At 40.0% G+C, this 25,833-nt stretch overlaps 1 protein-coding gene across 1 annotated transcript in view; it reads left to right on the forward strand.

The window, feature by feature from the left end:
- The window catches only part of LOC124879017 (inactive phospholipase C-like protein 2), a 40,981-nt gene that overhangs the window by 10,524 nt on the left and 4,624 nt on the right, over positions 1-25,833 (forward strand). The window contains exons 2-10 of the mRNA XM_047383272.1: positions 14,773-14,874; positions 16,515-16,664; positions 16,851-17,011; positions 17,721-18,189; positions 18,390-19,598; positions 20,681-20,930; positions 21,256-21,542; positions 22,703-22,906; positions 24,999-25,074. Coding sequence (XP_047239228.1) covers positions 14,773-14,874; positions 16,515-16,664; positions 16,851-17,011; positions 17,721-18,189; positions 18,390-19,598; positions 20,681-20,930; positions 21,256-21,542; positions 22,703-22,906; positions 24,999-25,074 — 2,908 coding nt within the window. The remainder of the gene's footprint in view (positions 1-14,772; positions 14,875-16,514; positions 16,665-16,850; positions 17,012-17,720; positions 18,190-18,389; positions 19,599-20,680; positions 20,931-21,255; positions 21,543-22,702; positions 22,907-24,998; positions 25,075-25,833) is intronic.

A 25,833-nucleotide genomic window follows, 5' to 3' on the forward strand; every position in this document is an offset into this window, starting at 1 on the left:
TTTGGCTCCAGTTTGTCGTTTTGGACATGACTTAATGATCTGTTTATGTCATGTTCCTCACATGGTATTAATGACTGAGTTGTAATCTGTGTATAGCACTCTAACAAAGCTTTCTGGGAGTTCAAGGTAGCTCAGTATGAAGAGTCTCACTGATTGCACACTTTATTGGTTGGCCTTGACGTGTCGTGAGACTGCCTTCAAGCTGCCTTTCAGTCTGACTGCTCTTTTAAGGGTTTTGGTTGACCTTAAATATGTGTTGATTTAGGAATCCCTGCTTTTCTGATGGTTTTAGATCTAAGGGGTATGGGCGACACTGTAGATCATCCTTTTATCAAGGCTTGAGCATTGTGTGGGCATTAAAGAAACTGCTCTACATTGGTTTGAGTCGTGCCCCTCTTCCACTAGACCCTACTCAGCACGATTCGGTACGGATCTACTCACTTTTTAGTCTTTTCCATTAGTAACATTTAAGTGGAGCCGCTGTTTAGTTCCTGCTTGTTTGTGGTTTAAAGCGAGCCGACCTGTGCTTAAAATGTGACGTCAGAAGACTGTTGGTTACTGATTAGGTAGGGGGCAGCTTCCGATGTCACAGCACATATTAATAACTAATTTCAAACTGTTAAATCGTTCCACACTGGGCTTATTGGGTATATGACCCTTTTAGCAAGCTAACATTAGGTAGTGTTAACTTACCCTCACACGTCCTCTAGCTTGTACCCTTCTGTTTGATACTCGGCTTCCCTCTCTCTCCTCTACTTATCCAGTGGTTCGTCTTGCCCCTGCAGCCTTCTTTGGCTCTTTCATGTCACTCTGAGTCTGACAATAGCCATGGACTGAGCAGCAGTTGTTTTGTTAGAGTCACATACAGTACAAATCACATCACGTTACTTTTTCAGACTGTGGGGTAACTTTGCCATTGACAATCCTGGCCACATTGAAATGTAATGGAAAATGAACCATCCTAGGGGACAGTCCAGAGCCAGTCTCATTTTCCTTATATCGGTTCCATTATGTTCTGTTTTTTGGAAATATAACATCTTATTCCACTGCTTTGCTGATGAAGTTCAAATCTATCTGCCTATTCATAAACAGTAAAAAACTCTGAAGCCTTTATTGAACTGTCTTGCAGATATAAAGACCTGGAAAATCTCACACTTCCTCCACCTCAACAATAATAAAACTGAGGTTATGGTATTTGGTAGATCAGATCTTCCCAATACCATTCTTAACCCCTTTCTGTCATACAATCGCTCTTCTGTCAGGAATCATGGCATATTCTTTGACTGCTCCTTTAAATTTACAAAGCAAATCAGTTCAGTTGTCAGGACAGATGTTTTTTCAGCGATAACTTCTTGCTAAGGTAAAGCCTTATTTTCTTCCTAAGGATTTTGAAATATTGATCTGTGTTTTTATATCAACCCCGCCTATATTATTGTAATTCCCTTTATGCCAGTTTAGATCAGTCAGCCCTTCACCGTCTGTGGCTTGTGCAAAATGTTGCTGCTCGTCTGTTAACAGGAACTAGAAAACAGGAACATAACTCCAGTTCTGGCTCCACTCCACTGGCAGCCTGTACATTGCAGGATCGATTTTAAAACGTTGCCACCGGTTTGTAAGGGTCTCAATCGTCTTGCCCCATCGTATTTAAAGGATCTTCTAAAACACCATACATCCACAAGAACACTAAGGTCAAACAACCAGTTGCCCTTAGATGTTCTGAGGTCAAGTCAGAAAAGTGTTTGTGTTTATGCCTTCTCTGTTGCAACCCCATAACTGGAATAATCTACTGATTCATAAAAGGGTTGCTCACAATCTTAAGACTTTTAATATGCTTTAATCTGAATTAAATACCGTTTGATATCTTAATTATTGGTATTTTTACAAAATTTTTCATTTCTTTTTATACCAATGAATTATTTTATTTATATCTTCGGTGTGTGTGTGTTTGTGTGTGTGTGTGTGTGTGTGTGTGCTTTTAACTACTCCTATTAGTTTTTTATTGTGCTAGCTGTGAAGCACTGGTGTGACTTGTTTGTTGTAAAGTGATATATAGATAAAGTTGACATTGACATAGTATAGAAACGTTATTTGCTATGTTGAGATGCCTTTCACTTCTGTGAGTTTTTAGTGCTTTTGTACCTTCTCTCAAGATCTCTCTGCTTGTCCTGTACAGCTCTGCCACCTGACTGGAGAGGGAGTGTTATGGTGTATGAGGACTGGCTGGACTTCATGTATCATTCAAGGTGTCTTATTAGGAAGAACGGCTGATTTGCCTTTTTTCTGTGATATTTTCAGGATTCTTGTAATGCATCACCAGAACATCCAAGACCTGATGTTTAATCATCTTGTAGTGTTACAAGTTGCAGCTTGGCATGGCCTGACATGACGTTTTTTGATAACCTTACAGTTTTCCATATTGTCAGATAAAACTGCAGACTCTCCTGGACTTTCCCTGGCATCTCATTAAAAGGACTTTAAGCCGCAGAAAAGGTATGAAGGGAATTTATGATTTTTAAACGGTAACTCTTTGAAACCTTACATAGCTTATAAGTAGCCCGAGAATATTTGCAATGTTGTTGGTGAGTGGATTAATATTCCACTTAATGATGCTGTAAGCTGAAAGAGCATTTTATTTACTTGAGTTTTGTCTTATTTTTGCATTCCCAGTAACTCTTTCCCCTAGTGACGTAAAGGTATGGCCTACATGTGATTAGGTCAGCTTCATTAGAAATGGGCCTCCTGCTGTGTTTATCTAGACTCTAAGATTGGCATTTGCAGCCAAAAGACGTATATTTGCAGTTTAAATAGCATCTGGCTGTTGCACACAGAAAGATATCATGATAGACTAGTGTGTTTTTTTTAATAAAAAAAGTATTTTTAGGGCAATTCAGAGAGAATGCATGTGAAAAGGCAAAATGAATCCTTTTCATTTCATTTGTCCTCTGTGTTCAATGTGGTTAAAGCCGACCTTTATCTCCGGCAGGGCAAGCTTTTCCACGTTTATATAAGGACTTTGGCAAGACACCTGTACTGAATTGTTTTTGCATCTGTGTCTTAACACAATTTGAATAAAAGGGTTTCAAGTAAAAAAAAAGTAAGAACAGAAAGTCATTTGAAGACGTTGTTTAGCTTTACATATAAACACAATAGGACACACTTGTACCTGCAGTATTATTTCTCCTACTGCTCATGTTTTTTCCACTTTCTGTTTGAAACACTCACTTCTGGTTTCTGTCTTATCTGACCCTCCTCCTGAAAGATTCAACAAACTTTATATAGCCAAAGCCTTTTTTCCCCTCTTGCTCTTATTTTGAGAGGTTTTCACTTGAGAGACATTAATCAAATTACTTTAAGGATGACATACCGTAGTTGTGCAAAAGAAGGAAAACCTTATACTGCCAAAACAACGTTTCAGGATGGATCTCCAGGGAAAGTCTAACTCCTACTGGTGTAGATTTTAAAATCTGTAGTCTTGGAGACCTTAACATGCACAAAACAGTATAAAACACGTGAAACCCCCTCAAGATGCAGCAGTGATATCAACGTCTCTAGATCAAATTTGAGTTAATGAACCCATTTCAAAGGTTAAGGCAATTTATCCAGTGAGAAGGAGGAAGTCAACATGTGGTCTGAAAGCAGTAACTTGGAGACCTAACAGATCAGCACCGTATGGTGGGATTACAAAGTGCCCTGTGATAAACACAGTTTACCTGTAATTCACTACAGTGAGAAATGATGACTTGCAACAAAAGCTGCAATTTAAAACACCAAATTTCTGGCAGCATTTAGATAAATGCTATAATTTCTGCTCCAGTTTTGACCAGCATTGTTACTCTGATGTGCACAGGCATGTTTAGGTTCATACCTCCCAACAGGCGAAATAGCCTATTTCAGGGGGGTCCAAATCCAGTCCTCAAGAGCTGATGTTTTGCGTATATTAAATGTAGCCCCACTTAAACACAATACAGTCAGACAACTCTTGTATAAATGTTTAAAAACAACTTATATTAACTAATATAGTGTAACTTCTGTGTTTGGCGTCAAGGCTCCAATTTCATCACTCCATGGCCATGTAGCTCAACATGTCATGGACTGATGAGCGCTGATGATCTCTACCCCTTGTGAGGAAATGAAAAGAGGGTCTCTGACCTCAGAGTCCAAGGGGGGTGCTAGGGTTGTGGATGGGCTCAAGAGAACCAAGCCAAGGCTGCCAGAGGAAGCAACTGGCAGGAAGGCAAGAGTAGAGCTTGAAATGCAAAATAGACTACCAAAATCATTAGTGTATGTTTGATATATTCCACAAGATCATGTTTGAAGCTGTGCTACAGCTTCAGTTTAGTGCCTGAAATTGCTTGTAGGCATTGCCTTGTTGAATTAATGGCTGAATTACCTCCTCATTTTATCATGTGGTTCTGCAAAGTCTTGTAAATATAACCCTTTGATTCAGGTTTGTGAAACCAGAAGAGCGTATAAAACATGCACGACACTGGCTCCTGAGCCTTGGAGTAGAACGTCCCTTGGCCATCTTTACACAAGATGCAGTGGTTGTGCAAGTCTCCATTTTATCCTCATAAAACAATCTGTTTTAACCATGATGGTTTAACTACACACCAGTAGTGTAGCTTTGAAAACATTATTCCAGACAGCATTTGTCACACCTCTCAAACTCAATAAATCCATCTGCACTTAGTTTCCCCACAACAATATGTTGTTAGCCCTTAAATAGTGACTTCAATCTAAGGAAGTGGAAGGAGTGAAAACTCTCACTCCTTCATTTGACTCAGACACAGGGAATAAATAGTCAAGACTGAAATAAAATGGCTTAGCTAAATGAGAGCAGTTGCGGATGGTGAGTAAATATATGCTAAATTTCATAAATGAAAATCAAAGATTTAACGCAGTCTGCAGACACATTTGTAATGAGTGGACACATAAAATTTTAAAACCATTACAAAAGGATTTTCTGACCTGATGAACTTTAGGCTCATAAACAGCCTGAATGGCTGTTTACTCACTGCTTAAGCTTTCTATGCTAAGCTCACCCGACCCTTTTTCTTACCAATAAGCGGCTCACATCTATTTGACATATTTTCAATTAAAACATCTCTCTTTTTTTAGAATAAAAAATAACAGTCAGTACTGTTTAGTGTTTGATGTGATTTAACTGTTTTTTTTAATCATCCTTCTCAGATATTACTGCAGTGTTTCTTGTCGTAGACGTTAACGCTTCAATTCTTGCACATACACTGTTTCATATTACAAATAAAAAGCACACATGCCCGTTGGTGTTGAGTGACTCTTGAAATAAACTGTGTTGTTTATCATCAGTTATCTTCTGTCACACAAACAACACGCACCCGGTCACAGGTGGAGCAACTGTCTTTCCTTCTCCTCTCCTTTTGTCTTAATTAGTGGATCAAAGATGCCACCTACTAATGACCGCATCTTCGTTCTGGTGACTTTGAGACATAATTAGTGATACAAGCTTGTTGAACACATGTGATTCAGCCCATACATGCTTATTAGCTGTCTAATGAAGGCAATGGGCCAAGGTATTTTGTATTTTTTTTATACCAAAGATACTGAGCAGTTGACTTCTGCAACTGGAGCTTGATCTATCTGGTCGTTAAGTTGTATAGTTCAAACTTTCTTTGTGTGGCATGTTTCCAGTCTTGCATCTTCCTTTGTAATTACCACATCTAATAGGCTGTGCCTCTTAGTCTTGCTTCACACTCTATTCATTTAGACATTTGTCCATCTGTTCAGTGTTTCGAACTAGTGCTGCAACAGGAACAAAAGTAATCACATACCCACACAGTCATTACTGTCAATCATGAGCATGGGCAGACATGAGAGTAAAAAATACAACAGTTTCATTGTATTTGCACAAATATTTAAACAAACATGATCTAATTGCAGTTTTTTTTTACGGAAACAAAAAAAATATTCCCACTGCTTCTAAAATGATACACAATAGTGACTATTACAGTTCTAATATTATCAATGGCAAGTTATTTGTCAATTTGATTTTACTACATAGTGTTGGACCATTTGTGCGCCACTATGCCTTCCAGTGTCATCGCTATTATGTACCCCAGGATGGTCTGCAACCACAACTCCCAGCAGACATTGCAGCTGACAGGAAGGGGCTTCGCAGCTCTGATGTCACAGTGGGCTATATAAGAATATGAGGCCTCCCACCTTCGCTCTCTCCTGCTGGAAACCGAGACGCGGTTACCACGCAACAGAAGCACGCATCATTCTGGAAAAGAAACTCACACATGGGTTTTCATTCATTCTCCCTACTGGTCAAACTCATGAAAGAGGTTCCTGGGATAAGAAGACCAGTAAACTTTACTTTACCGATCGAAAATGTGGATTTAACACATAACCAAAAAAACCAAGGAGGTTTCAAGGGGACAAAATTTTCATCCTTGTTTTGTTCCAGTCGACTGCTGACGGTCCGTCATATTTTTCCCCTTTTGCCAAAGGAGGCCAAAGGACGAAGACCGACCATTTTCCTTTGAGTTTGCTACGGATGCGTAACACCTCCCCCCCTCTCTCGCCCTGCTCCACAGAAGACGACAAGAAATCCCGTTTTGTTTTATTTCTATTAGAAATAGCTTGGGCAGGATAGAGTAGGATTTTAGGGCGATTTAGAATCGCCACTTATAGTCCAATGTGTTCTAAGTTGTTTGTGCATGCAATGTCTTATTTAAACTTTGATTGCTGTTGGACTCTGAAGCCGCCGCGCTTTGAAGCTCTGCGTGTCTAATGGTTTTTTTGAACACCTGAGTGCAGACTCAGGTGAACTTAAAGTTGGACTGCTAGAACCTCATGGTGAAAACTCACTATTCCTTTGTCTTCACTCTTAGTGTTTTTCCACTGGTTGCTGCCTAAAAGTTTTATGACCCTTTGTGTTTCACTGAGCTCCAACTTTGGGAGTTTTATGACGGCAGCTTGGTGGAGGCCGCTCCCAAAGCTTTGCTCAGTACCATATTTCTTATTGTTTTGCAATAACTGCTGATTTCACTTCATACACACTCAATGTTGTTTTATCTGTTTGTTAGATATTTACCCCTTTTGTGTAGAATTTTTGCATGCTTGATTAGGTGAAGATTATTGAATCAGAATAGCGAGGTGTATCAGGGCTGTTGATTTAATGAATATTCACATAGATAAAGAGAAAGCGTTTGTGTTTATTTTGAGCAAGAGTGATTTGTCTGTCAAAATAAGGTCAAAGTTCCCCCACCTTCGGTGAAGCGGTTGATTAAACAGTGACATCTAGTAATAGTTATCAGTTGTTACTGAGAATGTAATAATTGTAATTGTGAAGGGCTTTGAGCCATAATTACAACACCAGAGGATATCTCTGATTTCGATTCGTAAGTAATGATTTTTGGTTAAGAAATTAATCTTTTTCAAATTATGATTTTAAATTACAATTCTTGATAAATATTAATTAATCAATAATCATAATTCTTACAATAGACTTAAAATCTGGGCTGCATGGTGGCGCAGTTGGTAGCACTGTTGCCTTGCAGCAAGGTTCTGGGTTCGATTCCTGGCTGGGGGTCTTTCTGCATGGAGTTTGCATGTTCTCCCCGTGCAGGCATGGGTTCTCACTGGGTACTCCGGCTTCCTCCCACAGTCCAAAGACATGCCAGTTAGGTTAATTGGTCACTCTAAAATTGCCCTTAGGTGTGTGAATGAGTGTGTGCTTGGTTGTTTGTGTGTTGCCCTGCGACGGACTGGCGACCTGTCCAGGGTGTACCCTGCCTCTTGCCCATAGACTGCTGGAGATAGGCACCAGCTCTCCCGTGACCCACTATGGAATAAGCCGTAGAAAATGACTTACTTAAAATCTAGAATAAACACCTGCCAAATACATTGACAGTCATGCTTTTGGACTGTGGGAGGAATCCGGAGTACCCACAGAGAACCCATGCATGCACATGGAGAACATGCAAACTTCATGCAGAAAGACCTCAGGCTGGGATTTAAACTCTGGACCTTCTTGTTGCTGCACCACCATGCAGCCCTCTGAGATTTAGAAAATAAATATTTAATTGTCTGTGAAACCCTGGGGCCAAATGCTTATCAGAATGTATAATCTCTGCGACAATTCTAGGGCTTGTATTGGTATTTTCCGCCTGAGTGTCAAATATGTGCTTTCCACCTTTTAAATTAATCAGCCATGACATTAATCAGTCTACTCTGTGGAAGACATCATGTTCTTTGGGGTTTTCTATCTTTCGTGTTTATACATTCATCAACCACTTTATTAGGTACACCTTGCTAGAACCTTGTTTGACCCCATTTTACTTTCAGAACTGCACTGATTCTTGAAGGCATAGATTCAACACGGTACTGGACACATTTCTCAGAGATTTTGTGTTGAGAGCTGGTATTCTGCATAACTTTATTATAAATAACTGGCTAACTGAGCTACTGTTTCCTTCCTATCATTTTGAACCTGTATGCCTATCCTCTTCTGACCTTTGACATTTACATAGCTTTTGTGGTCCTCACAACTGCTGGTCACTGCATATATTCTATTTTTTTGGACATTCTCTATACACCTGAGAGATGGTTGTGCGTGAGACTTCAAGTAGATCAGTTTCCATTGAAATAACAAGCAATTGAACAGGTGTCTAAATTAAGAGTAAATGTAATATTTCAGTATGAAAAACTAAAATGTTTCTAGTGCTTTGCTAGCAGCCCAGCCTTATGATTCACTTCAACACTTAGCTCTTTGTAGCCCACTTCCTGTGGGTTTGGCCCAACTTTATTCAAATATACTTTCAGTTAGAATCTTTCATTTTTATTTACTGCCTGTGTCTACAGGCAGTAAATAAAACAGTCTGGTGGCTTTTCTCAGAGACGCACCAGAGGAAGACTGTTAGCAATAGCATGACCACATGGGTTATTTTTGCAGTAGCTTTGAGGGTATCAGCCAGAGTTATGTTTTTAAATAAAGCAAAGGTAAACCCTGGGAATCTGAAGACTAATTTGAATCTGCCCTAAACGTATAGGCTACTAGTGAAAATAATTTCAGCAGCATAGAACAAGCTATTGCCTTCCACTGGAGAACTTGATAAAGACTGTGTTTTTGTACATTTAAATGATGTAATCCCATGTCATTCAGCTCCTAAAACAATGTTGTCCATCTGTAAATCAACATATTTTGTGCTATTTATTTATTTTAAATTCACAGTATTTAAATGTGCAGCACCAAAGACAAACTGCAGAAATGAACCTAACAGCAATTATGCTGGATGAACAAAGAGCTACTTGGTGAGTAACTATTGATATTGAATAATTTTCAATACTAAATTGCTGTGGCTGATGCAAAAGAGGAAGCAAGATAAATATATGTATCATATATTATTATATAAATATTTCTAATTACATAATATAAATAGAAGATGTTCAACATCCAGTCCAGTATTTAAAAAAGTTTGTTTTTTTGCAAAGTTTCTAAATTTACAAAAAGGAGTTTCTGAAATGTTATTCTGAACTTGTTCTCAATCACATGTCTTGGCTCTTTGTGAAACCTAAAAATAACAAAACCTTATATCTAGATTTGAGAGTAATGTGGGTTTCGCATGACGTTTTTTTCATTCTCTTTCTCTCCCCTCTGTTGTCGCTCGTCTCTGCTCTCAGTGGAGTTACAGGAAACTTTCTGTGATGGGCTGATGGGCTGCTTCCTGTTTTGAAGCACACTGGCGGTTTTGAAGGCTCGTCTTGCAATTTGTGTGAGAAAAGAAAGTAGAGTCTCTGAGATGAAGTGCAAATGAAACCTGGGCTCTGTCAGTGAATGGAGGATTATCTTGCTTTTTTTACTTGTTGCTGCTTCCTCTGCTTCAGTCATGTCTGTATGGGAAAATAAAAATGATTTAATTCTGCTCAAATGTTTGTTTGCTTGCTGGCAAATGGATGACCTTTGATTTTATCCATTAAGGGTTTTTTATTCAGACTGCTGTTTTGGTTGTTGTTTGGTTGTGTGTTTGAGTTTTATCATTCTCAATCTGTCATTTAAGCTGTAGGCCAACAGAGGTCACCCTAAAGGTCAGCGTCCACGACTGATTATAACTGAATTCTGATGAGATTCTACCCTGAGTAAAAATACCATGTTCTCACAGTATTAATTTAAAATAACACACAAAGTTTACAAGCAATATTTATTCCTATTATTGAAAAACAGTAAAATTTTAAATAACATAGTTAGATTAAAGGTATTGATACAGTTTATTTATTCTTGTTGTGATAAACCATAGCAAAATTTTAGAATAAAGACCAACTCCACTGTTTAATCAGTGTTAACCTTAAGATGAGGTTTAGAAGATGTTTCTTTAAATTCTACACTACAACTGGATGTGGTTTTCATTACAGCCCCCACAACCTTTTAAGAAATGGCTCCTGAGGGATTTCAACTGTTACTTTTCTAACTTCAATAGTGTTTTTTGATGAGAGCAGAATGGCTTTCCACCCAGGACGCCATTCTGTTGGGGGGTCTGCACAAGTGCTTACTGCTTACTGGGGCCCTTACTTTTCCAAAGCTGATTTGCATGTTGAATAAATAGTGACATGGGGTATGTAGTGGATGAAAGTATGGCCGTGCAGTGTGGCTGACAGCTGATGCTGAGTTTGGTAGCACAGTTTCTGACTAAAGGGTGATTTCACAGTTTTTTTAAGGACTCTGAAAGGCATTTGATTATTTTAAGCTCTAATAAAATACTTAGACTGTCCAAATGGATTACTCTGCACTAAACAGAGATATGTTTTCAATCCATAGATTGTTCAACTGGCTCAGAGCATACCTGTTTAGTGGTTCTTTGAAAAAGCCACTAAAGAATTATTGCTGCTGTGAACTTGATTTACTATTTCTTGAACACAGAAAGTACTCCTGGACCTTTGCATCTGCTTTCTTTAATATTGTTGTGTATCTTCTCTGTCCTCTCAAACCTCGAATCAGTTGTGGCGGAAGGCTGCTCACACTGAGCCTGGTTCTGCCGGAAGTCTCAGGCTATTGAAACGGAGTTTCTCCTTTCTACTGTCGCCATGTGCTTGCACAGAAGCCAATGAATGAATGAATGAATGCCACCAGATAGATTTCCCTTAGAAAACTTTTACTAAGTGGCACTTTAAACTGAACTTGATTGTACTGTATTGTAACTAAGTCCAAATTAGAATGTGCATAACTGAATTTGAGTCTTTCTGTCTGATTGGATAAATGTCATTATCTGCATATGTAAATTGGATCTGTTTTTCTTGCGAAGTTCATGAGATGACATTTGTTATGAATTGACTTTATTTAAATAAACAGAATTGAATTGAAAGCATAGTTTGAGATTTATAAATTTCATTGTTTTAGCATCAAAAATAGATAAATACACAAAGCATAAAGGTCAGGGCAATAGGAAGGGTTTGCCCAGGGTGCTTTTTATTCAAAACTACTGTAAGACCTTGTGCATCAATGCCAACACGAGTTTATATATAAGCAGGAACAAAATGTATCAACTGAACTCTGGTTTCAGCTTATTTATTTATTTATTTTTGTTATTTCTGTCCTCCTATATAACTGTGCTCTATCTAGGCATGGGCTGGTATGAGATTGTCACTGTATGGTAACGTTGAGTAAAAGTACCACAGTTTTGTGGTATTTACAAGAAGATTTTTATAAAAATATAGCATGATCTAATTGCTTTTATTTGCCAGACATCCATCAATGTCCATGTTTTTTATTGCCGGTAATATTTTCAAGCTGCCAAATTTGTCTTCATAGTAAGCGAAGCAAATGTGTAGAAGCTTTTTTTAGCCAGCTGGCCGGCAATGCCCAGCAATAGGTGGGGTTAGGTGGGGCAGCACTGGATCAATCTGTGCTCTATACTGCTGGACAATACTCCAGTAACTTTTGCCCCTTTCCACTGGTTCGATTTGGCCCTACTCAACTCCACTCAGCTTGCTTTGCGAGCGTTTCTATTAAATTTTTTCCGTACCGGTCTGCGGTTTTGTGCTTTAAAGTCCTTGTCCTTGTTATTGCCAGCAGGAGCCAGTAGAAATGGGGCATTTGACACATGCTCTGACCTCTCATTGATATAACTTTAAACAGTAGGAATGGCATGGTGGAAAGTTGTTGCAGTTTTGAAACTGTGTCTTTTTAAAGCCTTGTTGCACCGGGAACTGGCTTATGTAGACTACTGAGCTTGACAGCTTGTTTAGAAACTGTATCCATCAACTCCCATTACATGTAGATGTAGGAAGGTGGGTAACTAACTTGTCAAACAGTTTAACACCGCTGGAAATGGAATTGTTATTGTTGTGTTTCTATTGGATAATAAATGCTTAGTAATTAGGCCTAATAGAACCACAGAGGTGCCATTTTTGATCATTTTCACACAGAGAATCCATGGATTAAAGCTGACCTTAATCTCCCTCTTGCCAGCATAATGCAGTTCAGAAAAAGGAAAGTGTGATCGATGGGTGAAATCAAACCATGTGAAGGTGCTTGATTCTAATTCAAATGGGAGTTTCCACTTAGATTACTATGGTATTTAAAATGAAGTGGGGCTAATTTCAGAACACAAGCCCTGATTATCTTTTACTTTTTCTTTAACTTTAGAGCTGTAATTAGAAGTGTTGCTGACACACTCGAGCATGATTTTAATGAGCAGAAAATCCATCAGCTCATTTGCAAGCCACCATTTCACATTGGAAATGTGTTAATGTGTGGCTTGTTTCGGTTAAAGGGATGAAAAGTGATAATATCCTTCTTTCTCTCTATCATGCTCCAATTAAATTGGAGAGGGTAGCAATGAGGGGTCTTCAGCCCCAGTCTGCCTCCGTCTCTTCATCATACCCTAGGGGACCAGGTATATTTTTAGAGTGCAGTCATCACACTTAACCCCTTCATAAAAAACACACTGGGAACACTTCTCTTTCATAGAGAGGTACCATTTACCTTTGTGAGAATTAGTGATGCTGAGGGTCTCTTCCCTTCGTCTGAGGTAGCTTCCTTCTCATCTTAATTCATGTTCTTCAGATGAAACACAGCTCTGACCCCGCCCCTGCTTTAATCTGGTATCTCTTCTAGCCTTTTACATCCCTCATGTTTCTTTCATATTAGCAGCTCTCTCATGTCTTTCTTACAGGAAAGGCACAAGTGCTCTTGAGACTGATATGAAGCCTTGTTTGAATGAAATCAGTGTTATGATGATGATGATAAGGTACTCTTGAACGTACTCAGATGTTCACCATAAACTGGAAAATGTTATTCTGCATTAGTGTGAATTGTCCTGGACTTGTCTCCTCAAAAGTGCCCATAATATCTTGCACCCACTGAAAGTGAATAAAACATATATATACATTTTAAACTGATCAGAGTGGTTAGTAATGTTTCCATAATTTCCTGTTTTCTTGGTTTACAAATATTAGGTAACACTTTAGACTATTCCACTTGGTCAATCTTCAAAAATCGAATAACAAGAGTACTTGCCATACATGTAAGACAGATCCATGTTGATCGTGGTCAATTAGGAAATGGCTACAAGAAAATAGCTACAGTCAGAGCAATTATTAAAAAGTTTAAGACAGCTGGAAGTGTAAAAAGGTTTGAAAAGTTAACCTTGTCACCATGCACAGTGGGGAAGATGGTGAGGGAGGTCAAATAAAAGGCCCTGAAGCTGACTTCTTCACAACTGCAGCAAACAGTGGCTTTATGGGGTCACAAAGTCTTCATAAGAACAATTTACTTTATAGTTTTTTTACACATCTTTATCAGATATGTCATACTCAAACAGCATGCAAATGTCAAGCCTTGCTACTTTTCAGGTAGGAGATGAACTTGTTCTAGTGTGAAATGTGCGAACCAACCCCCAGAACAAAAGCAAAAGACCTTGTCAAGGTGCAGGCAGAGGCTGGTAAGATCAATTTTCCACAGTGAAATGAGTCCTATATTGGCAGAAGCTAAGAGGCCACGCAGAGAGGAAGAAGCCATTGCTCCAAAAAGACCTTAATTTTTGGAGACATCTCCTGTTGTCTGATAAAATTTTGGGAACATGTAGAAGCCCTAAGTGGGTCAGATTAGGAGGTAACTAATGCTGGTTCCTTAACTTAAACTATAGTGAAGCAAATTCATGCAGTGATGTTACACCCCGTCTATCCACTTGTGTTTTCAATGTCTCTAAATGTAATTACATTGCCCTGCAAATCCAACCTCAAACTAAACTTGCTTAGTGCTTTGATTTGATTACTTCAGGACAAATATATCCACAATTAAATAATTTAACCCACATACTATGTTTTTATCTGTTAGCACAAGGCTCTTTGTGTGGGTGACATCTAATAAGTCAATAAATCAGAGGGACGAGCTGTGATGGTGTGCTCAGATAAACTGATTGAGCCCGCCAGGGTCATCATGACGGGGCAGAATTAGAATGCTGTGGTCTGCTTCCTCCATCTAGTCAGGTATGATTAATGGAGTAGTGTTGAAGGGCAAGGGCAAACAAAGGCTTTTAGCATGGCATTAGCAAAAACAATAACAGATTGGCAGGAGGAGGACAAATAATCTGTATGCTTATATAAACTCATGGTTTTTAATCCCTTAAAGTCCATTGTTGGGGTTCAAAAATGTCATAAATAGGCAAGGGATAGTCCTCAGAGACTGATTGTCTGCGTCCCTCAATAAGCAGATTTTTCATAAACTTATTATCCCCCCTCCTCCCCTGTTTGTCTCGTCCTTTTATCCCACCCTCCCTCCTTCCTGTTCAGGATGGCTCACGTGCCGGTCGGGAGAAAAAGAAGACCGTGTCCTTCAGCAGCAGCCTGTCAGAGAAGAAGATCAGCAGCGCTGCCGGGTGTATCCACTCCATGGTGTGTCTGTAACTGTGTGACCTTTTGCAGAATAAGACTTACATGACTGTACATCAAATACAGGTCCTTCTCAAAATATTAGCATATTGTGATAAAGTTAATTATTTTCCATAATGTCATGATGAAAATTTAACATTCATATATTTTAGATTCATTGCACACTAACTGAAATATTTCAGGTCTTTTATTGTCTTAATACGGATGATTTTGGCATACAGCTCATGAAAACCCAAAATTCCTATCTCACAAAATTAGCATATTTCATCCGACCAATAAAAGAAAAGTGTTTTTAATACAAAAAACGTCAACCTTCAAATAATCATGTACAGTTATGCACTCAATACTTGGTCGGGAATCCTTTTGCAGAAATGACTGCTTCAATGCGGCGTGGCATGGAGGCAATCAGCCTGTGGCACTGCTGAGGTCTTATGGAGGCCCAGGATGCTTCGATAGCGGCCTTTAGCTCATCCAGAGTGTTGGGTCTTGAGTCTCTCAACGTTCTCTTCACAATATCCCACAGATTCTCTATGGGGTTCAGGTCAGGAGAGTTGGCAGGCCAATTGAGCACAGTGATACCATGGTCAGTAAACCATTTACCAGTGGTTTTGGCACTGTGAGCAGGTGCCAGGTCATGCTGAAAAATGAAATCTTCATCTCCATAAAGCTTTTCAGCAGATGGAAGCATGAAGTGCTCCAAAATCTCCTGATAGCTAGCTGCATTGACCCTGCCCTTGATAAAACACAGTGGACCAACACCGAAAAAAGTACTTTGGACCACTGAGCAACAGTCCAGTGCTGCTTCTCTGTAGCCCAGGTCAGGCGCTTCTGTCACTGTTTCTGGTTCAAAAGTGGCTTGACCTGGGGAATGCGGCACCTGTAGCCCATTTCCTGCACACGCCTGTGCACGGTGGTTCTGGATGTTTCTACTCCAGACTCAGTCCACTGCTTCCGCAGGTCCCCCAAGGTCTGGAATCGGCCCTTCTCCACAATCTTCCTCAGGGTCCAGTCACCTCTTCTCGTTGTGCAGCGTTTTCTGCCACACTTTTTCCTTCCCACAGACTTCCCACTGAGGTGCCTTGATACAGCACTCTGGGAACAGCCTATTCGTTCAGAAATTTCTTCCTGTGTCTTACCCTCTTGCTTGAGGGTGTCCATAGTGGCCTTCTGGACAGCAGTCAGGTCGGCAGTCTTACCCATGATTGGGGTTTTGAGTGATGAACCAGGCTGGGAGTTTTAAAGGCCCCAGGAATGTTTTGCAGGTGTTTAGAGTTAACTCGTTGATTCAGATGATTAGGTTCATAGCTCGTTTAGAGACCCTTTTAATGATATGCTAATTTTGTGAGATAGGAATTTTGGGTTTTCATGAGCTGTATGCCAAAATCATCCGTATTAAGACAATAAAAGACCTGAAATATTTCAGTTAGTGTGCAATGAATCTAAAATATATGAATGTTAAATTTTCATCATGACATTATGGAAAATAATGAACTTTATCACAATATGCTAATATTTTGAGAAGGACCTGTATTTAAGGTTCCATACATGCATCAAGGGTTTGAGTTTGTTTAACACCCAACAGTGCTTGCTGCTGAGTTTGGGAGCTCTGCGAGTGACAGTTGTTTTTATTTCTTTTCTTCCAGGTTGAAGGCAGTGAGCTAAAAAAAATCCGCCCCAACTCCCGCGTTTATCAGCGTTACTACCTTCTGGATGCGGGCCTGCAGGCTCTGTTCTGGGAACCATCCAAAAAAGAATCAGACAAAGCTCGGATCTTTCTTGACTCGATACGTGAGGTGAGTTTGAGCAAAACCAAGTGCAGCATCAGTAACCGCCCCTGGCCTTTCCTTTATAAATGACCTCTCAGGGTGTTTTTCACGTGAAGCTTTAGAGATATTTACAACCTTCAAGCATACAGAGAGCAGCAGTTATTTTGGTTTATATGACAACTGACGTGGGCTTTTATGCATCACAAATTCTAGGTCCGGACAGGTCGTAACACAGAAACTTTCCGCACCAGTGGAGTTTATGAGCAGATTTCGGAGGACTGTGCATTTTCCATCATCTATGGAGAGATGTATGATAGCTTGGACCTGGTGGCCAACTCTGCTGAGGTGGCTAACATTTGGGTTACTGGACTGAGGTACTGCAACACATATAACTGAAATCAGTTTTGCACTTTGCCTTTAGCAAGTTACATTAGACAAAATTGTCATCAATTAAGTTTTTATTTGAGTGTCAATGTGAAAAACTAACACAAGTGATTTCAGAAACTTTTCCACCTTTTTAATGTGGCCAATATGCTTTATTGTGCAATTTCAAAAGGCAAGTTTGGTACAAAGTCACCACTGAGCATAGCCAGAAGAACACCATACCCATAATGAAACATGGTGGTGCCAGTATCATGCTCTGGGGTTATTTTTCTTCAGATAGAACTAAACATTTTGTTAAGCTGTATAAAATCATAAATTAACTGTCAATATTGATCCTAAACAATTGGATGTCTGCTAGAAAGTTGAAGAGTGTACAGTGTGTCCTTAGAAAAGTTGGAAAGTAGTCAGCAGGAGGACCAGTCATGTCTCAAATAAATGGGTAAAAAAAATATTAGGGGAGGCAGCGTTAAGAAATGTCTCAAGAATTTACTGCACCTTGGTTTGGCTTGCTTTCTCCAGTGCTTTCTTTGCATGTGAGTTTTGCAGGTTTTGAAGGCCAGTGCCAAGGAACAAGAATTGCTATTTGAACACATTCTCAGCCATGCTTGTCTTGGAATAATAGGGGTATTATTTATTTTCCTGGAGTATAGTAAAGTAATGTTTCCTGTTGCATAATCAGTGCTCTTCCTGCTCTTCTAGGTATCTCATGCAGTACGGCAGACATGCCCTCGACATGCTTGCCAACAGTCAGGACAGTCTTCGTCTTCGCTGGCTGGAGCAGTTGTTCTCCTCCGCCGCTGATTTAAATAAACAGGAAGTCATCGAGGAAGGGATTCCCTTGCAGTCAGCTGTTAAGTTGGTGCAAAGTGTGAATCCTGGAGTGAGCAGCGGAAAAGTGGAGCACAGGTTTAAAGAGATTCAGAGACTCAGGGAGAAGATGTGCACACTTGCACTGCATAGCGAATCAGGGCTTAAAGACCACACTGAAAACGAAAAGCCATCAGAGAGAAAGGAGCAAGTGTCCAGGCAAGAGTTCATTGAGGTCTTCCATGATTTTTGCACCCGTCCGGAGATCTATTTTCTGTTGGTGCAGTTCTCCAGCAACAAAGAGTACCTGGATGCAAAAGATCTGATGAGGTTCATTGAAGCTGAGCAGGGTGTGGCACAAGTGGGTAACATGAAATAACGCATGCATTCAGAAAACAAGTCAGTGATATCAGTTGGCTTCTTTAGCCAGAGTAAAAATATTTTCTATTACTTAAGAGGAATAGTTGTTGGTCTAAAACCATTAGTCCTCCTGTTCTTTGGCATTATAGTCTGTCTAATTTCTCAATTTATTATTCACACTTCTTTTGATTCTTTCTCTAGGTGAGTGAGGAAACATGTCTGAAACTCATCCAGACCCATGAGCCATCAGAAGAGGGACGGCAGCTGGGACACCTGTCACTGGATGGCTTCACCAGCTACCTCACTTCCTCTGAGTGCCATCTGTTTGACCGGGAGCATGATACCATTTGTCAAGACATGACTCAGCCTTTGTCTCACTACTACATCAACTCCTCCCACAACACCTACCTCATCGAGGACCAGTTTCAAGGTCCCTCAGATATATCCGGTTACATTCGCGCCCTGAAGATGGGGTGCCGATGCGTGGAGGTGGATGTGTGGGACGGCCCTGATGGGGAGCCGGTGGTTTGCACAGGGCACAGTCTTTCCCGTCCACTGGTCCTGCGTTCTGTGTTGGAAGCAATTGGAAGGTTTGCATTTGTGGCATCAGAGTACCCATTAATTCTCTGTATTGAAAACCACTGTTCGGTGCAACAGCAGAAAGTTTTATTGAAACATCTCACAAGGATATTGGGGGAGAGACTGTATAAAGATCTACCAGATGAAGAGGCTTTGTACCTACCGTCACCACATTCACTAAGACATCGAATTCTACTGAAGGGGAAAAAGCTTGGGCCAGTTTCAGGTGGGGAAGATGGGGAGGCAAGTGAGGAAGATGAAGGAGCAGAAATGAGTCAAAGGATAAAAGCATTAAATGCTGGTGGAACTGAGAAGGATGTTGTGCAGAAAAGTGTTTCTCTCGCATCCGTCCCTCAGTCTAACATGACTCATCCTTCCCCCAAACGCTTCCAGTTGTTGAGGGAACTGTCCGACTTAGTAACGCTGTGTCATTCTGTTTGCTTCAAAGACTTTAAAACCTCTGCTAAAACCCAAAAACCCTGGGAACTGTGCTCCTTCCATGAGTCCCTGGCCTTGCATCTCGCTGGTGACAGCCCTGGAGACTTTGTCAACCACAACAAGCATTTCTTGTCACGAGTGTACCCCAACCCCATGCGCATTGACTCGAGCAATATGAATCCCCAGGACCTATGGAAGTGCGGCTGCCAGATTGTGTCAATGAACTTTCAGACAGCAGGACTGATGATGGACCTGAACACGGCCTGGTTCCGGCAGAACGGGAGCTGTGGTTACGTGCTACGTCCGGCCATTATGCGGCAAAAAGTGTCTTATTTCAGTGCTGACACCAAAGACACAGTACCTGGCGTGTCTCCACAGCTACTGCATGTAAAGGTAGAGCATAAATCATTAAAGGCTAAATTTGCTCTGTGCTAGAAGTCACTCAAATGCTGTCATCCAGTTTCTAAATGTTATCAATGATTTTGATGAAAATGAAGAAAAGTCATGGCACTTAAAAAATTAGAACTAAGGCGTGCTTGACCATGAAATTGTTTATTTTATAGCCTTTATGAAATTTAAATAGATTATTTTAAGATTCAATTCCCAAAGGGATTATGTGTTGGTTAGGCATAATACAACCTAACCTTCTGGAAGTTTGAGGGGTCTTTCCTGGAACTTGCTGGTTACGTTTCTGAAACATTTATGGAACTTACAGGATACTTTCCTGGAAATTAAAGAACAATTTTTCAGAACAGCATTGTACCCTTGCACACCTATGGGGTTTACTATACTCTAAACTCTAAACTAGTAACTTCAAGAAAAGCAACCTATACGTTTTTGAAAGTGCCAGATTATGTTACCTCATAAAACAAACTGGTAAAACAAATTAAACTGTATGTTTTGGAAACAAAACCCAATATTCTGTTACAAAGTACCAGGTCAACTCACAATACTTCCCAGTTCCCCAAAAGTGACTTTTAAGTTTCAGAAAGTATAACATCACAAGTTACCTTGTGATTGGCCTGCTCCTCAAAATGAAATGGTAAGTTTTAGGTGTGTAATTTCTAAATTATTGAACGAAAAGTGTGAGTTCCAGAATGTATCAGGTTATAAGTAACCTCCTTTTACAGCCTGATGCCCAAAAGTATCCTGTAAGTTCTAGCCTGGTAAAAATTACCTACATTTTCAGATATTAACATCTCTTAAATCATTACCAGGTTCCTACAAGTTACCTCTTCACATGATAACCCCCAGCCCCAAAAGTTACTAGTAAGTTCCCAGACTGTAACTTTTAAGTTCTTGGAAGTAATCACTAAGTTGTAGAAAGTCCCATGTTACAAATCACCTCATGACAGAGCCTGATCCATCCAAAAAGGTAACTTATAACTTCTGAAAAAGTATAGACTGTATATTTGTTGCCACCAATTGAATAATAAAAACAAATTATCGTTAATTAACAGGAATTTTTCTTTCAGGTGATCAGTGGCCAAAATCTGCCCAAACCAAAAGGTTCTGGGGCCAAAGGGGATGTTGTTGACCCATATGTGTACGTGGAGATCCATGGCATCCCAGCTGACTGCACAGAGCGCCGCACCAGGACTGTGACACAGAACGGGGACAACCCCATCTTTGATGAGAGCTTTGAGTTCCAGATCAACTTGCCTGAGCTCGCCATGGTTCGTTTTGTGGTGCTGGACGATGACTTCATTGGCGATGAATTCATAGGTCAGTGTGTTAGGTCTATTACTGAACAAGGAAGTTCTGCAGATCTTAGGTGTTCATACAGCATACCAAGAGATTTTCTGCTTGAGATTTGATCTCACAATTGAAGGTTCAGGGAGAGGTGCACATAAGGCAGGACATGATGCAACAAGTAAGATAAAGAAATACCTGTTTCCTTTGCAGTACCCTGAAAAATTGTGTTTTTGAGCAGATGTCAACATCACATGTCCAAAATATTGAAAAGTGAATAGAAAGCAACATTCAGGTTGGCAATAATTAACTTTTGCTTTTTTTACACTGGAATTAAAGAAGTTCTCAACCACTGCAGGCCAGTATACTATACCACTGGAGTGCCTCCAACCAGGGTACCGGCACGTGCCTCTCCAGTCCCTCACAGGGGAGGACCTTCCACACGCCAAGCTGTTTGTGCACGTGGCCCTCACAAACCGGAGAGGAGGCGGAAAACCTTACAAAAGAGGCCTCTCGGTACGAAAGACTAGAAGAGGGAGGGAGTATACGGCTCTGAGGGACTTAGGAGTTCGGACTGTCGACGAGGTTTTCAAGATGGCTGCTCCTCTTTTGAGAGAAGCGACAGACTTGAGGGGTAACATGCAGGTGAGGAAGCATTTCATGTAATATTTTCTTTTTTGACAAATATGCATTTCAAATTCAGACTTGGATAAAACATACTGACATATTTACAAACTCTGCTTGTTATCTGTTGACTCATTTTGCCAACACAATAGTCTTGCAGATATCTTATAAATAAATAAAAATAAAAAGAGGACAAAGGCCATTTCTGTAGACTGGTAACCAAGGAGCCCTAAGGACAACATGTCCCTGTAGAAATGGCGTAAATGACAGAAAAAAACACAAAGTGCATCATAAAACGTGCTGTTTGATTTCAGTTTTGATGCAGTGAAATAGTTAGGAAGAAAAATACTTTCTGCATTTGTCCTGCTTATTGGTCAGTCAGAGCTGATCAAGGTCAAGCTGGCCAATTGTTATTGCTGAACTATTTATTGGGAAGCTAAAAAGTGGGAAAGAGTGTAAGTTTGCTGGTTTCTTTTGTCCTGACTTTAATTTAATCTTTACTCCACTGTTGATTACCCACTACTGTCATAAATACACACAGTTCAGTTTCATAATTATACAGTCAAATTAATATTCACTGCAGTGTGAAATATACTTCTTCAATTTTCTTTTTCGAAATTTATGACATGTGCCCCGTGTCAGTTTGGTCTGTGAGTGCTTGTATTAATTATGCCAATTAAACTGTCACTAATGTTAGATTGCCTGCATTCAAGTCATTTAATTTCTTTCAAACCCCCACAACACGGCTGCAGCAGGAGAGGACTTGATATACAGAATGAAAGGAAAGACAAACTGCTTTGTAGCAGGACTCGGTTTTGATTAGCTGTGTGTGTGTGTGTGTGTTTGTGTGTGTGACGAGTTAAGAGAGTGAAACAAATCAAGTCAGTAACGGGGAGGGGAAGAGCTCTCACAATTATCTCTGTTTTCTTTCTTATGATACCTTCTACAATTTATTTTTTGTGTTTCTATCAAGCTAAATAAAGAGAACAGATTTAAAACTGTTGAAACTAGATGTTTACATACACTGTTAAAAAAAACCAAAAAACTGTTTTTCCTCACTGTCTGACATTAAATCAGGCTAAACATTTTATGTTCTCGTTCAGTTTAGATACCAAAGTTATTTCTGTCTGGTAAATGCTAGAATAATGAGAGTTTATTCTGACTCCATGTTTCTTTGTCAGAACTCTGTTGCAGTATTCAGAGAGCTGTGTGGGGTGTCGGCTGTGGCCAACCTCATGCAGTGTGTACTGGCCCTGGGCTCCAGATCGTCGGGCCCAGAGGGAAACCCTTTACTGCTGTTTGACCTAAGAGACAACTACCCAACCCTAGAGCCCCAGGGAACCCTGCCAGATGTCCTTCGCCGAGTTGTCTCCATCTATGAAACGGTGAGAAAAGAGTGAAAACTTACAATATTCCCCAAAAATCAGAAATTAATGGAAAGGACAAAAATAACAAACTGCAAGTGAGTCATATCCCTTCTTCTGGCTCTTTGACCCGACAAGCAAACACTTCCTTTTGAGGCAGCGAGTTCCGAAGTACAAAGTGAGCTTTCATTGTTGTGTTGTAGACAACACCCACATTTGTGTTACACTCTCCGGCAACATCCTCGTCTTGGTTGAAGCCTCTGTGTGTTTCCACCCAAACAAACTCTGTATTACTCTGTATTCTCCTAAAGTTCTTCTTCTGCTTCACATCTTTCTTTGAGCTCTACTTGGACCAACTGGTCCATAATAAGTAGGTGTCACGCATCTCCAAGGAGTATGCCAGCCATTTTTCCTTCCTCTTTGTTTGGAAATATACAGGGTCCTTCACAGTTATTGGAACACATTATAAAGATGGGTGCAATAAATTCATCAGCCTCTCCTGACTCAGCAAAACCTAGAAAAAAAAACAACTTTAATGTATGTGGGGAAAATGTAGGGGGGAAAAAACCCAGATAAGAATTAATTGGTTGTAAAAACAAATCACTATTGTGACAACTATTGTGACAAAATTGGAACATAGCGAGAGCGTAGGATCTTTTCACGCAATCTCTATGGATCTCTCTATAGATCTGTCTATAGATTATCCACAGGCTCTTATGCTCTTTTCCCTTTAGCTCTGCCTGCAGAATTTCCATAGAAATTAGATCTGTGGGCTGATGTGACCAAAGAAAAGGGTTACCTTTGTGTTTAGGAAACCATTTGGCCATATGTTTTGGACGATTATCCTGTTGAATGGCCCAATGATGACCCATTTTAGCTTTTCTGGCAGAAGCCACCAGATTTTCACTTAAAATACTGTAGCATTTCAAAGAGTTCATGATGCCATGCACTCTAACAAGGTTCCCAGGACCAGAGCATCATAGATCCTCTGTCATATTTAATAGTAGACATGAGATACATTTCAATTCAATTCAGTTTATTTATATCATGCCAATTTCCACATGCTTCATTCACACTAAACCCACCCGGAGTGTTTATAGCCAACGTGCTCAATCTTAAAGCACAGTTACAGTTGAAATTAAAGGTTGGATTTTTAGATGCTACTGTGATGAGATATAAGAAGATGCACAGCCAGCATGAATTCCTGTTTTACCATCTATATACAATGAGTCTAAGCAATATGTGTTGCAGGTATATTGTAAATGAGGAGGAAAATTGCAAATTTTCAGACAACAAGTAACAATGTTAAAATGCTTTCAGTTATGGTTTAGGTGTGTAATCTGTGACTCTTTACATTACCCACAGCTGTTTATCACTGCTGGGCATCTAGTTTCTGGGACTGCACGGCTGAGCACCGTGGGTCTCAGTAAGAACATGCAAGTGGGTTAGTCTTTCTCTTTAGCCGCTTTCGTTCCAGCCGAGTGGATCAGAGCTGAAAAAGCTCGCCCTGACGCTGAATACCATTAGCATAGATTTGAATGTGATCTGGCTAAATGGATTCCTCGCCTCGATCCTGACAAATACAAGGAACAGTCAGGAAATGGGAATCCGATTATACATTTTCTTGTGGAATTTGCTCTGGTTTTTGGTGGCACAGTGTAGTTAATCGCTTTTTTGTTGAAAAGAGGTTTTTTCTCCCCACGAGGGGGGGGGGTTCATGTCCCAGAGGAAGTGTTGCATTTTTCAGACAGCCTCTGCATGTCATCCCTTTGTAGCTTTGTAGGTGCTGTCATGTGCACTCATATAGACAATTGCTGGAGTCTGAACTTAGTTTGGCCTTTTTTGGTACTTTTCCAGCCAATCAATGTGGAGCAGAAAATTCTTGTATTACAGGACATATCGACATATCATCTAATTTAAACTGAGCTGTTTTTATTTGCACTGTACTACCACCAGTTAGTGTGTTATTTTGTGCTCAATAAAAGTTTTGCATATGTGCCTGATAGTAGGATTTAAAAGTAGGATTTAAAAGTCAAATTTGCCCACAATCCCCTGCTTGTATATTTGCATGTTGTGCTAACAGGGTCTCTGTTTCATGTTTTCTGACCTGCAGATGGTCAATGCAAGCAAAGCTGTGATGGAATTTGCAGATGCAATCTATGAAAAAATCCTGCATATACAGACAATGGGTGAGTAGGAGTTTTATGATGCTTCTGATGGACATGACTCAAGGGGGAACTCATTGAAACAGGCTCTGCTTGTGAGAGCTCCCACGCAGGCTTTTTAGTGATGTTTTATATTTCATCATTTTCTTTTGTCTTGAGTTTCTTTTCCTCTTTAACACAGTTACTTTGCTTTCATGTTTCCCTACTTCCCTGATTTTGAGCTTCATTCTTTTTCCTTTTCCACCTTCTACTCCTTTTGTTTGGATCTCCTTCCCTTTCCTGTATATATATTTATTAATAATTTTTCCTTTGTGATATTCGTCTTTGACCCTGTCTTTTTTTTCCTCTATGTAACTGCTTTTTTGATTAAGATAAGAAATTGACATGTGTTCATTTTTATTAATCTCCGTTTCCTTTTTAATATTAGTAAAACTTTGTTTCACCAGTCTGTGGTTTCTGGCAGAGTTTTGTTTACTTGAGCCGGGGCAGTTTGGGTTGTCCGACCTTAAAGAGCCAGACCTTTGTCCCCAGTGGTAACATGTAAGAGATCAACACATTCGCTGCATAATGTTGAAACCCTCATTCAGTGGAGATATCGTATATTTTGTTAATCGGTTGCCTGCTGAGGGAAAAAAGAACTCCAGCTAAATATGAAGTGAAACATCTTGGCTGAAGATGAATCAGGTAAGATCAGATCAGCTAAAGACTATCTGATGCTGATTAATGTTGTTTACAAATCTGGAGACTCGGCTCCTAGAAAACTCCTCTCATTTGTCCCTGGAC

This window comes from Girardinichthys multiradiatus, chromosome 13 (genome assembly GCF_021462225.1).
Source record: "Girardinichthys multiradiatus isolate DD_20200921_A chromosome 13, DD_fGirMul_XY1, whole genome shotgun sequence".
Lineage (NCBI taxonomy): Eukaryota > Metazoa > Chordata > Actinopteri > Cyprinodontiformes > Goodeidae > Girardinichthys > Girardinichthys multiradiatus.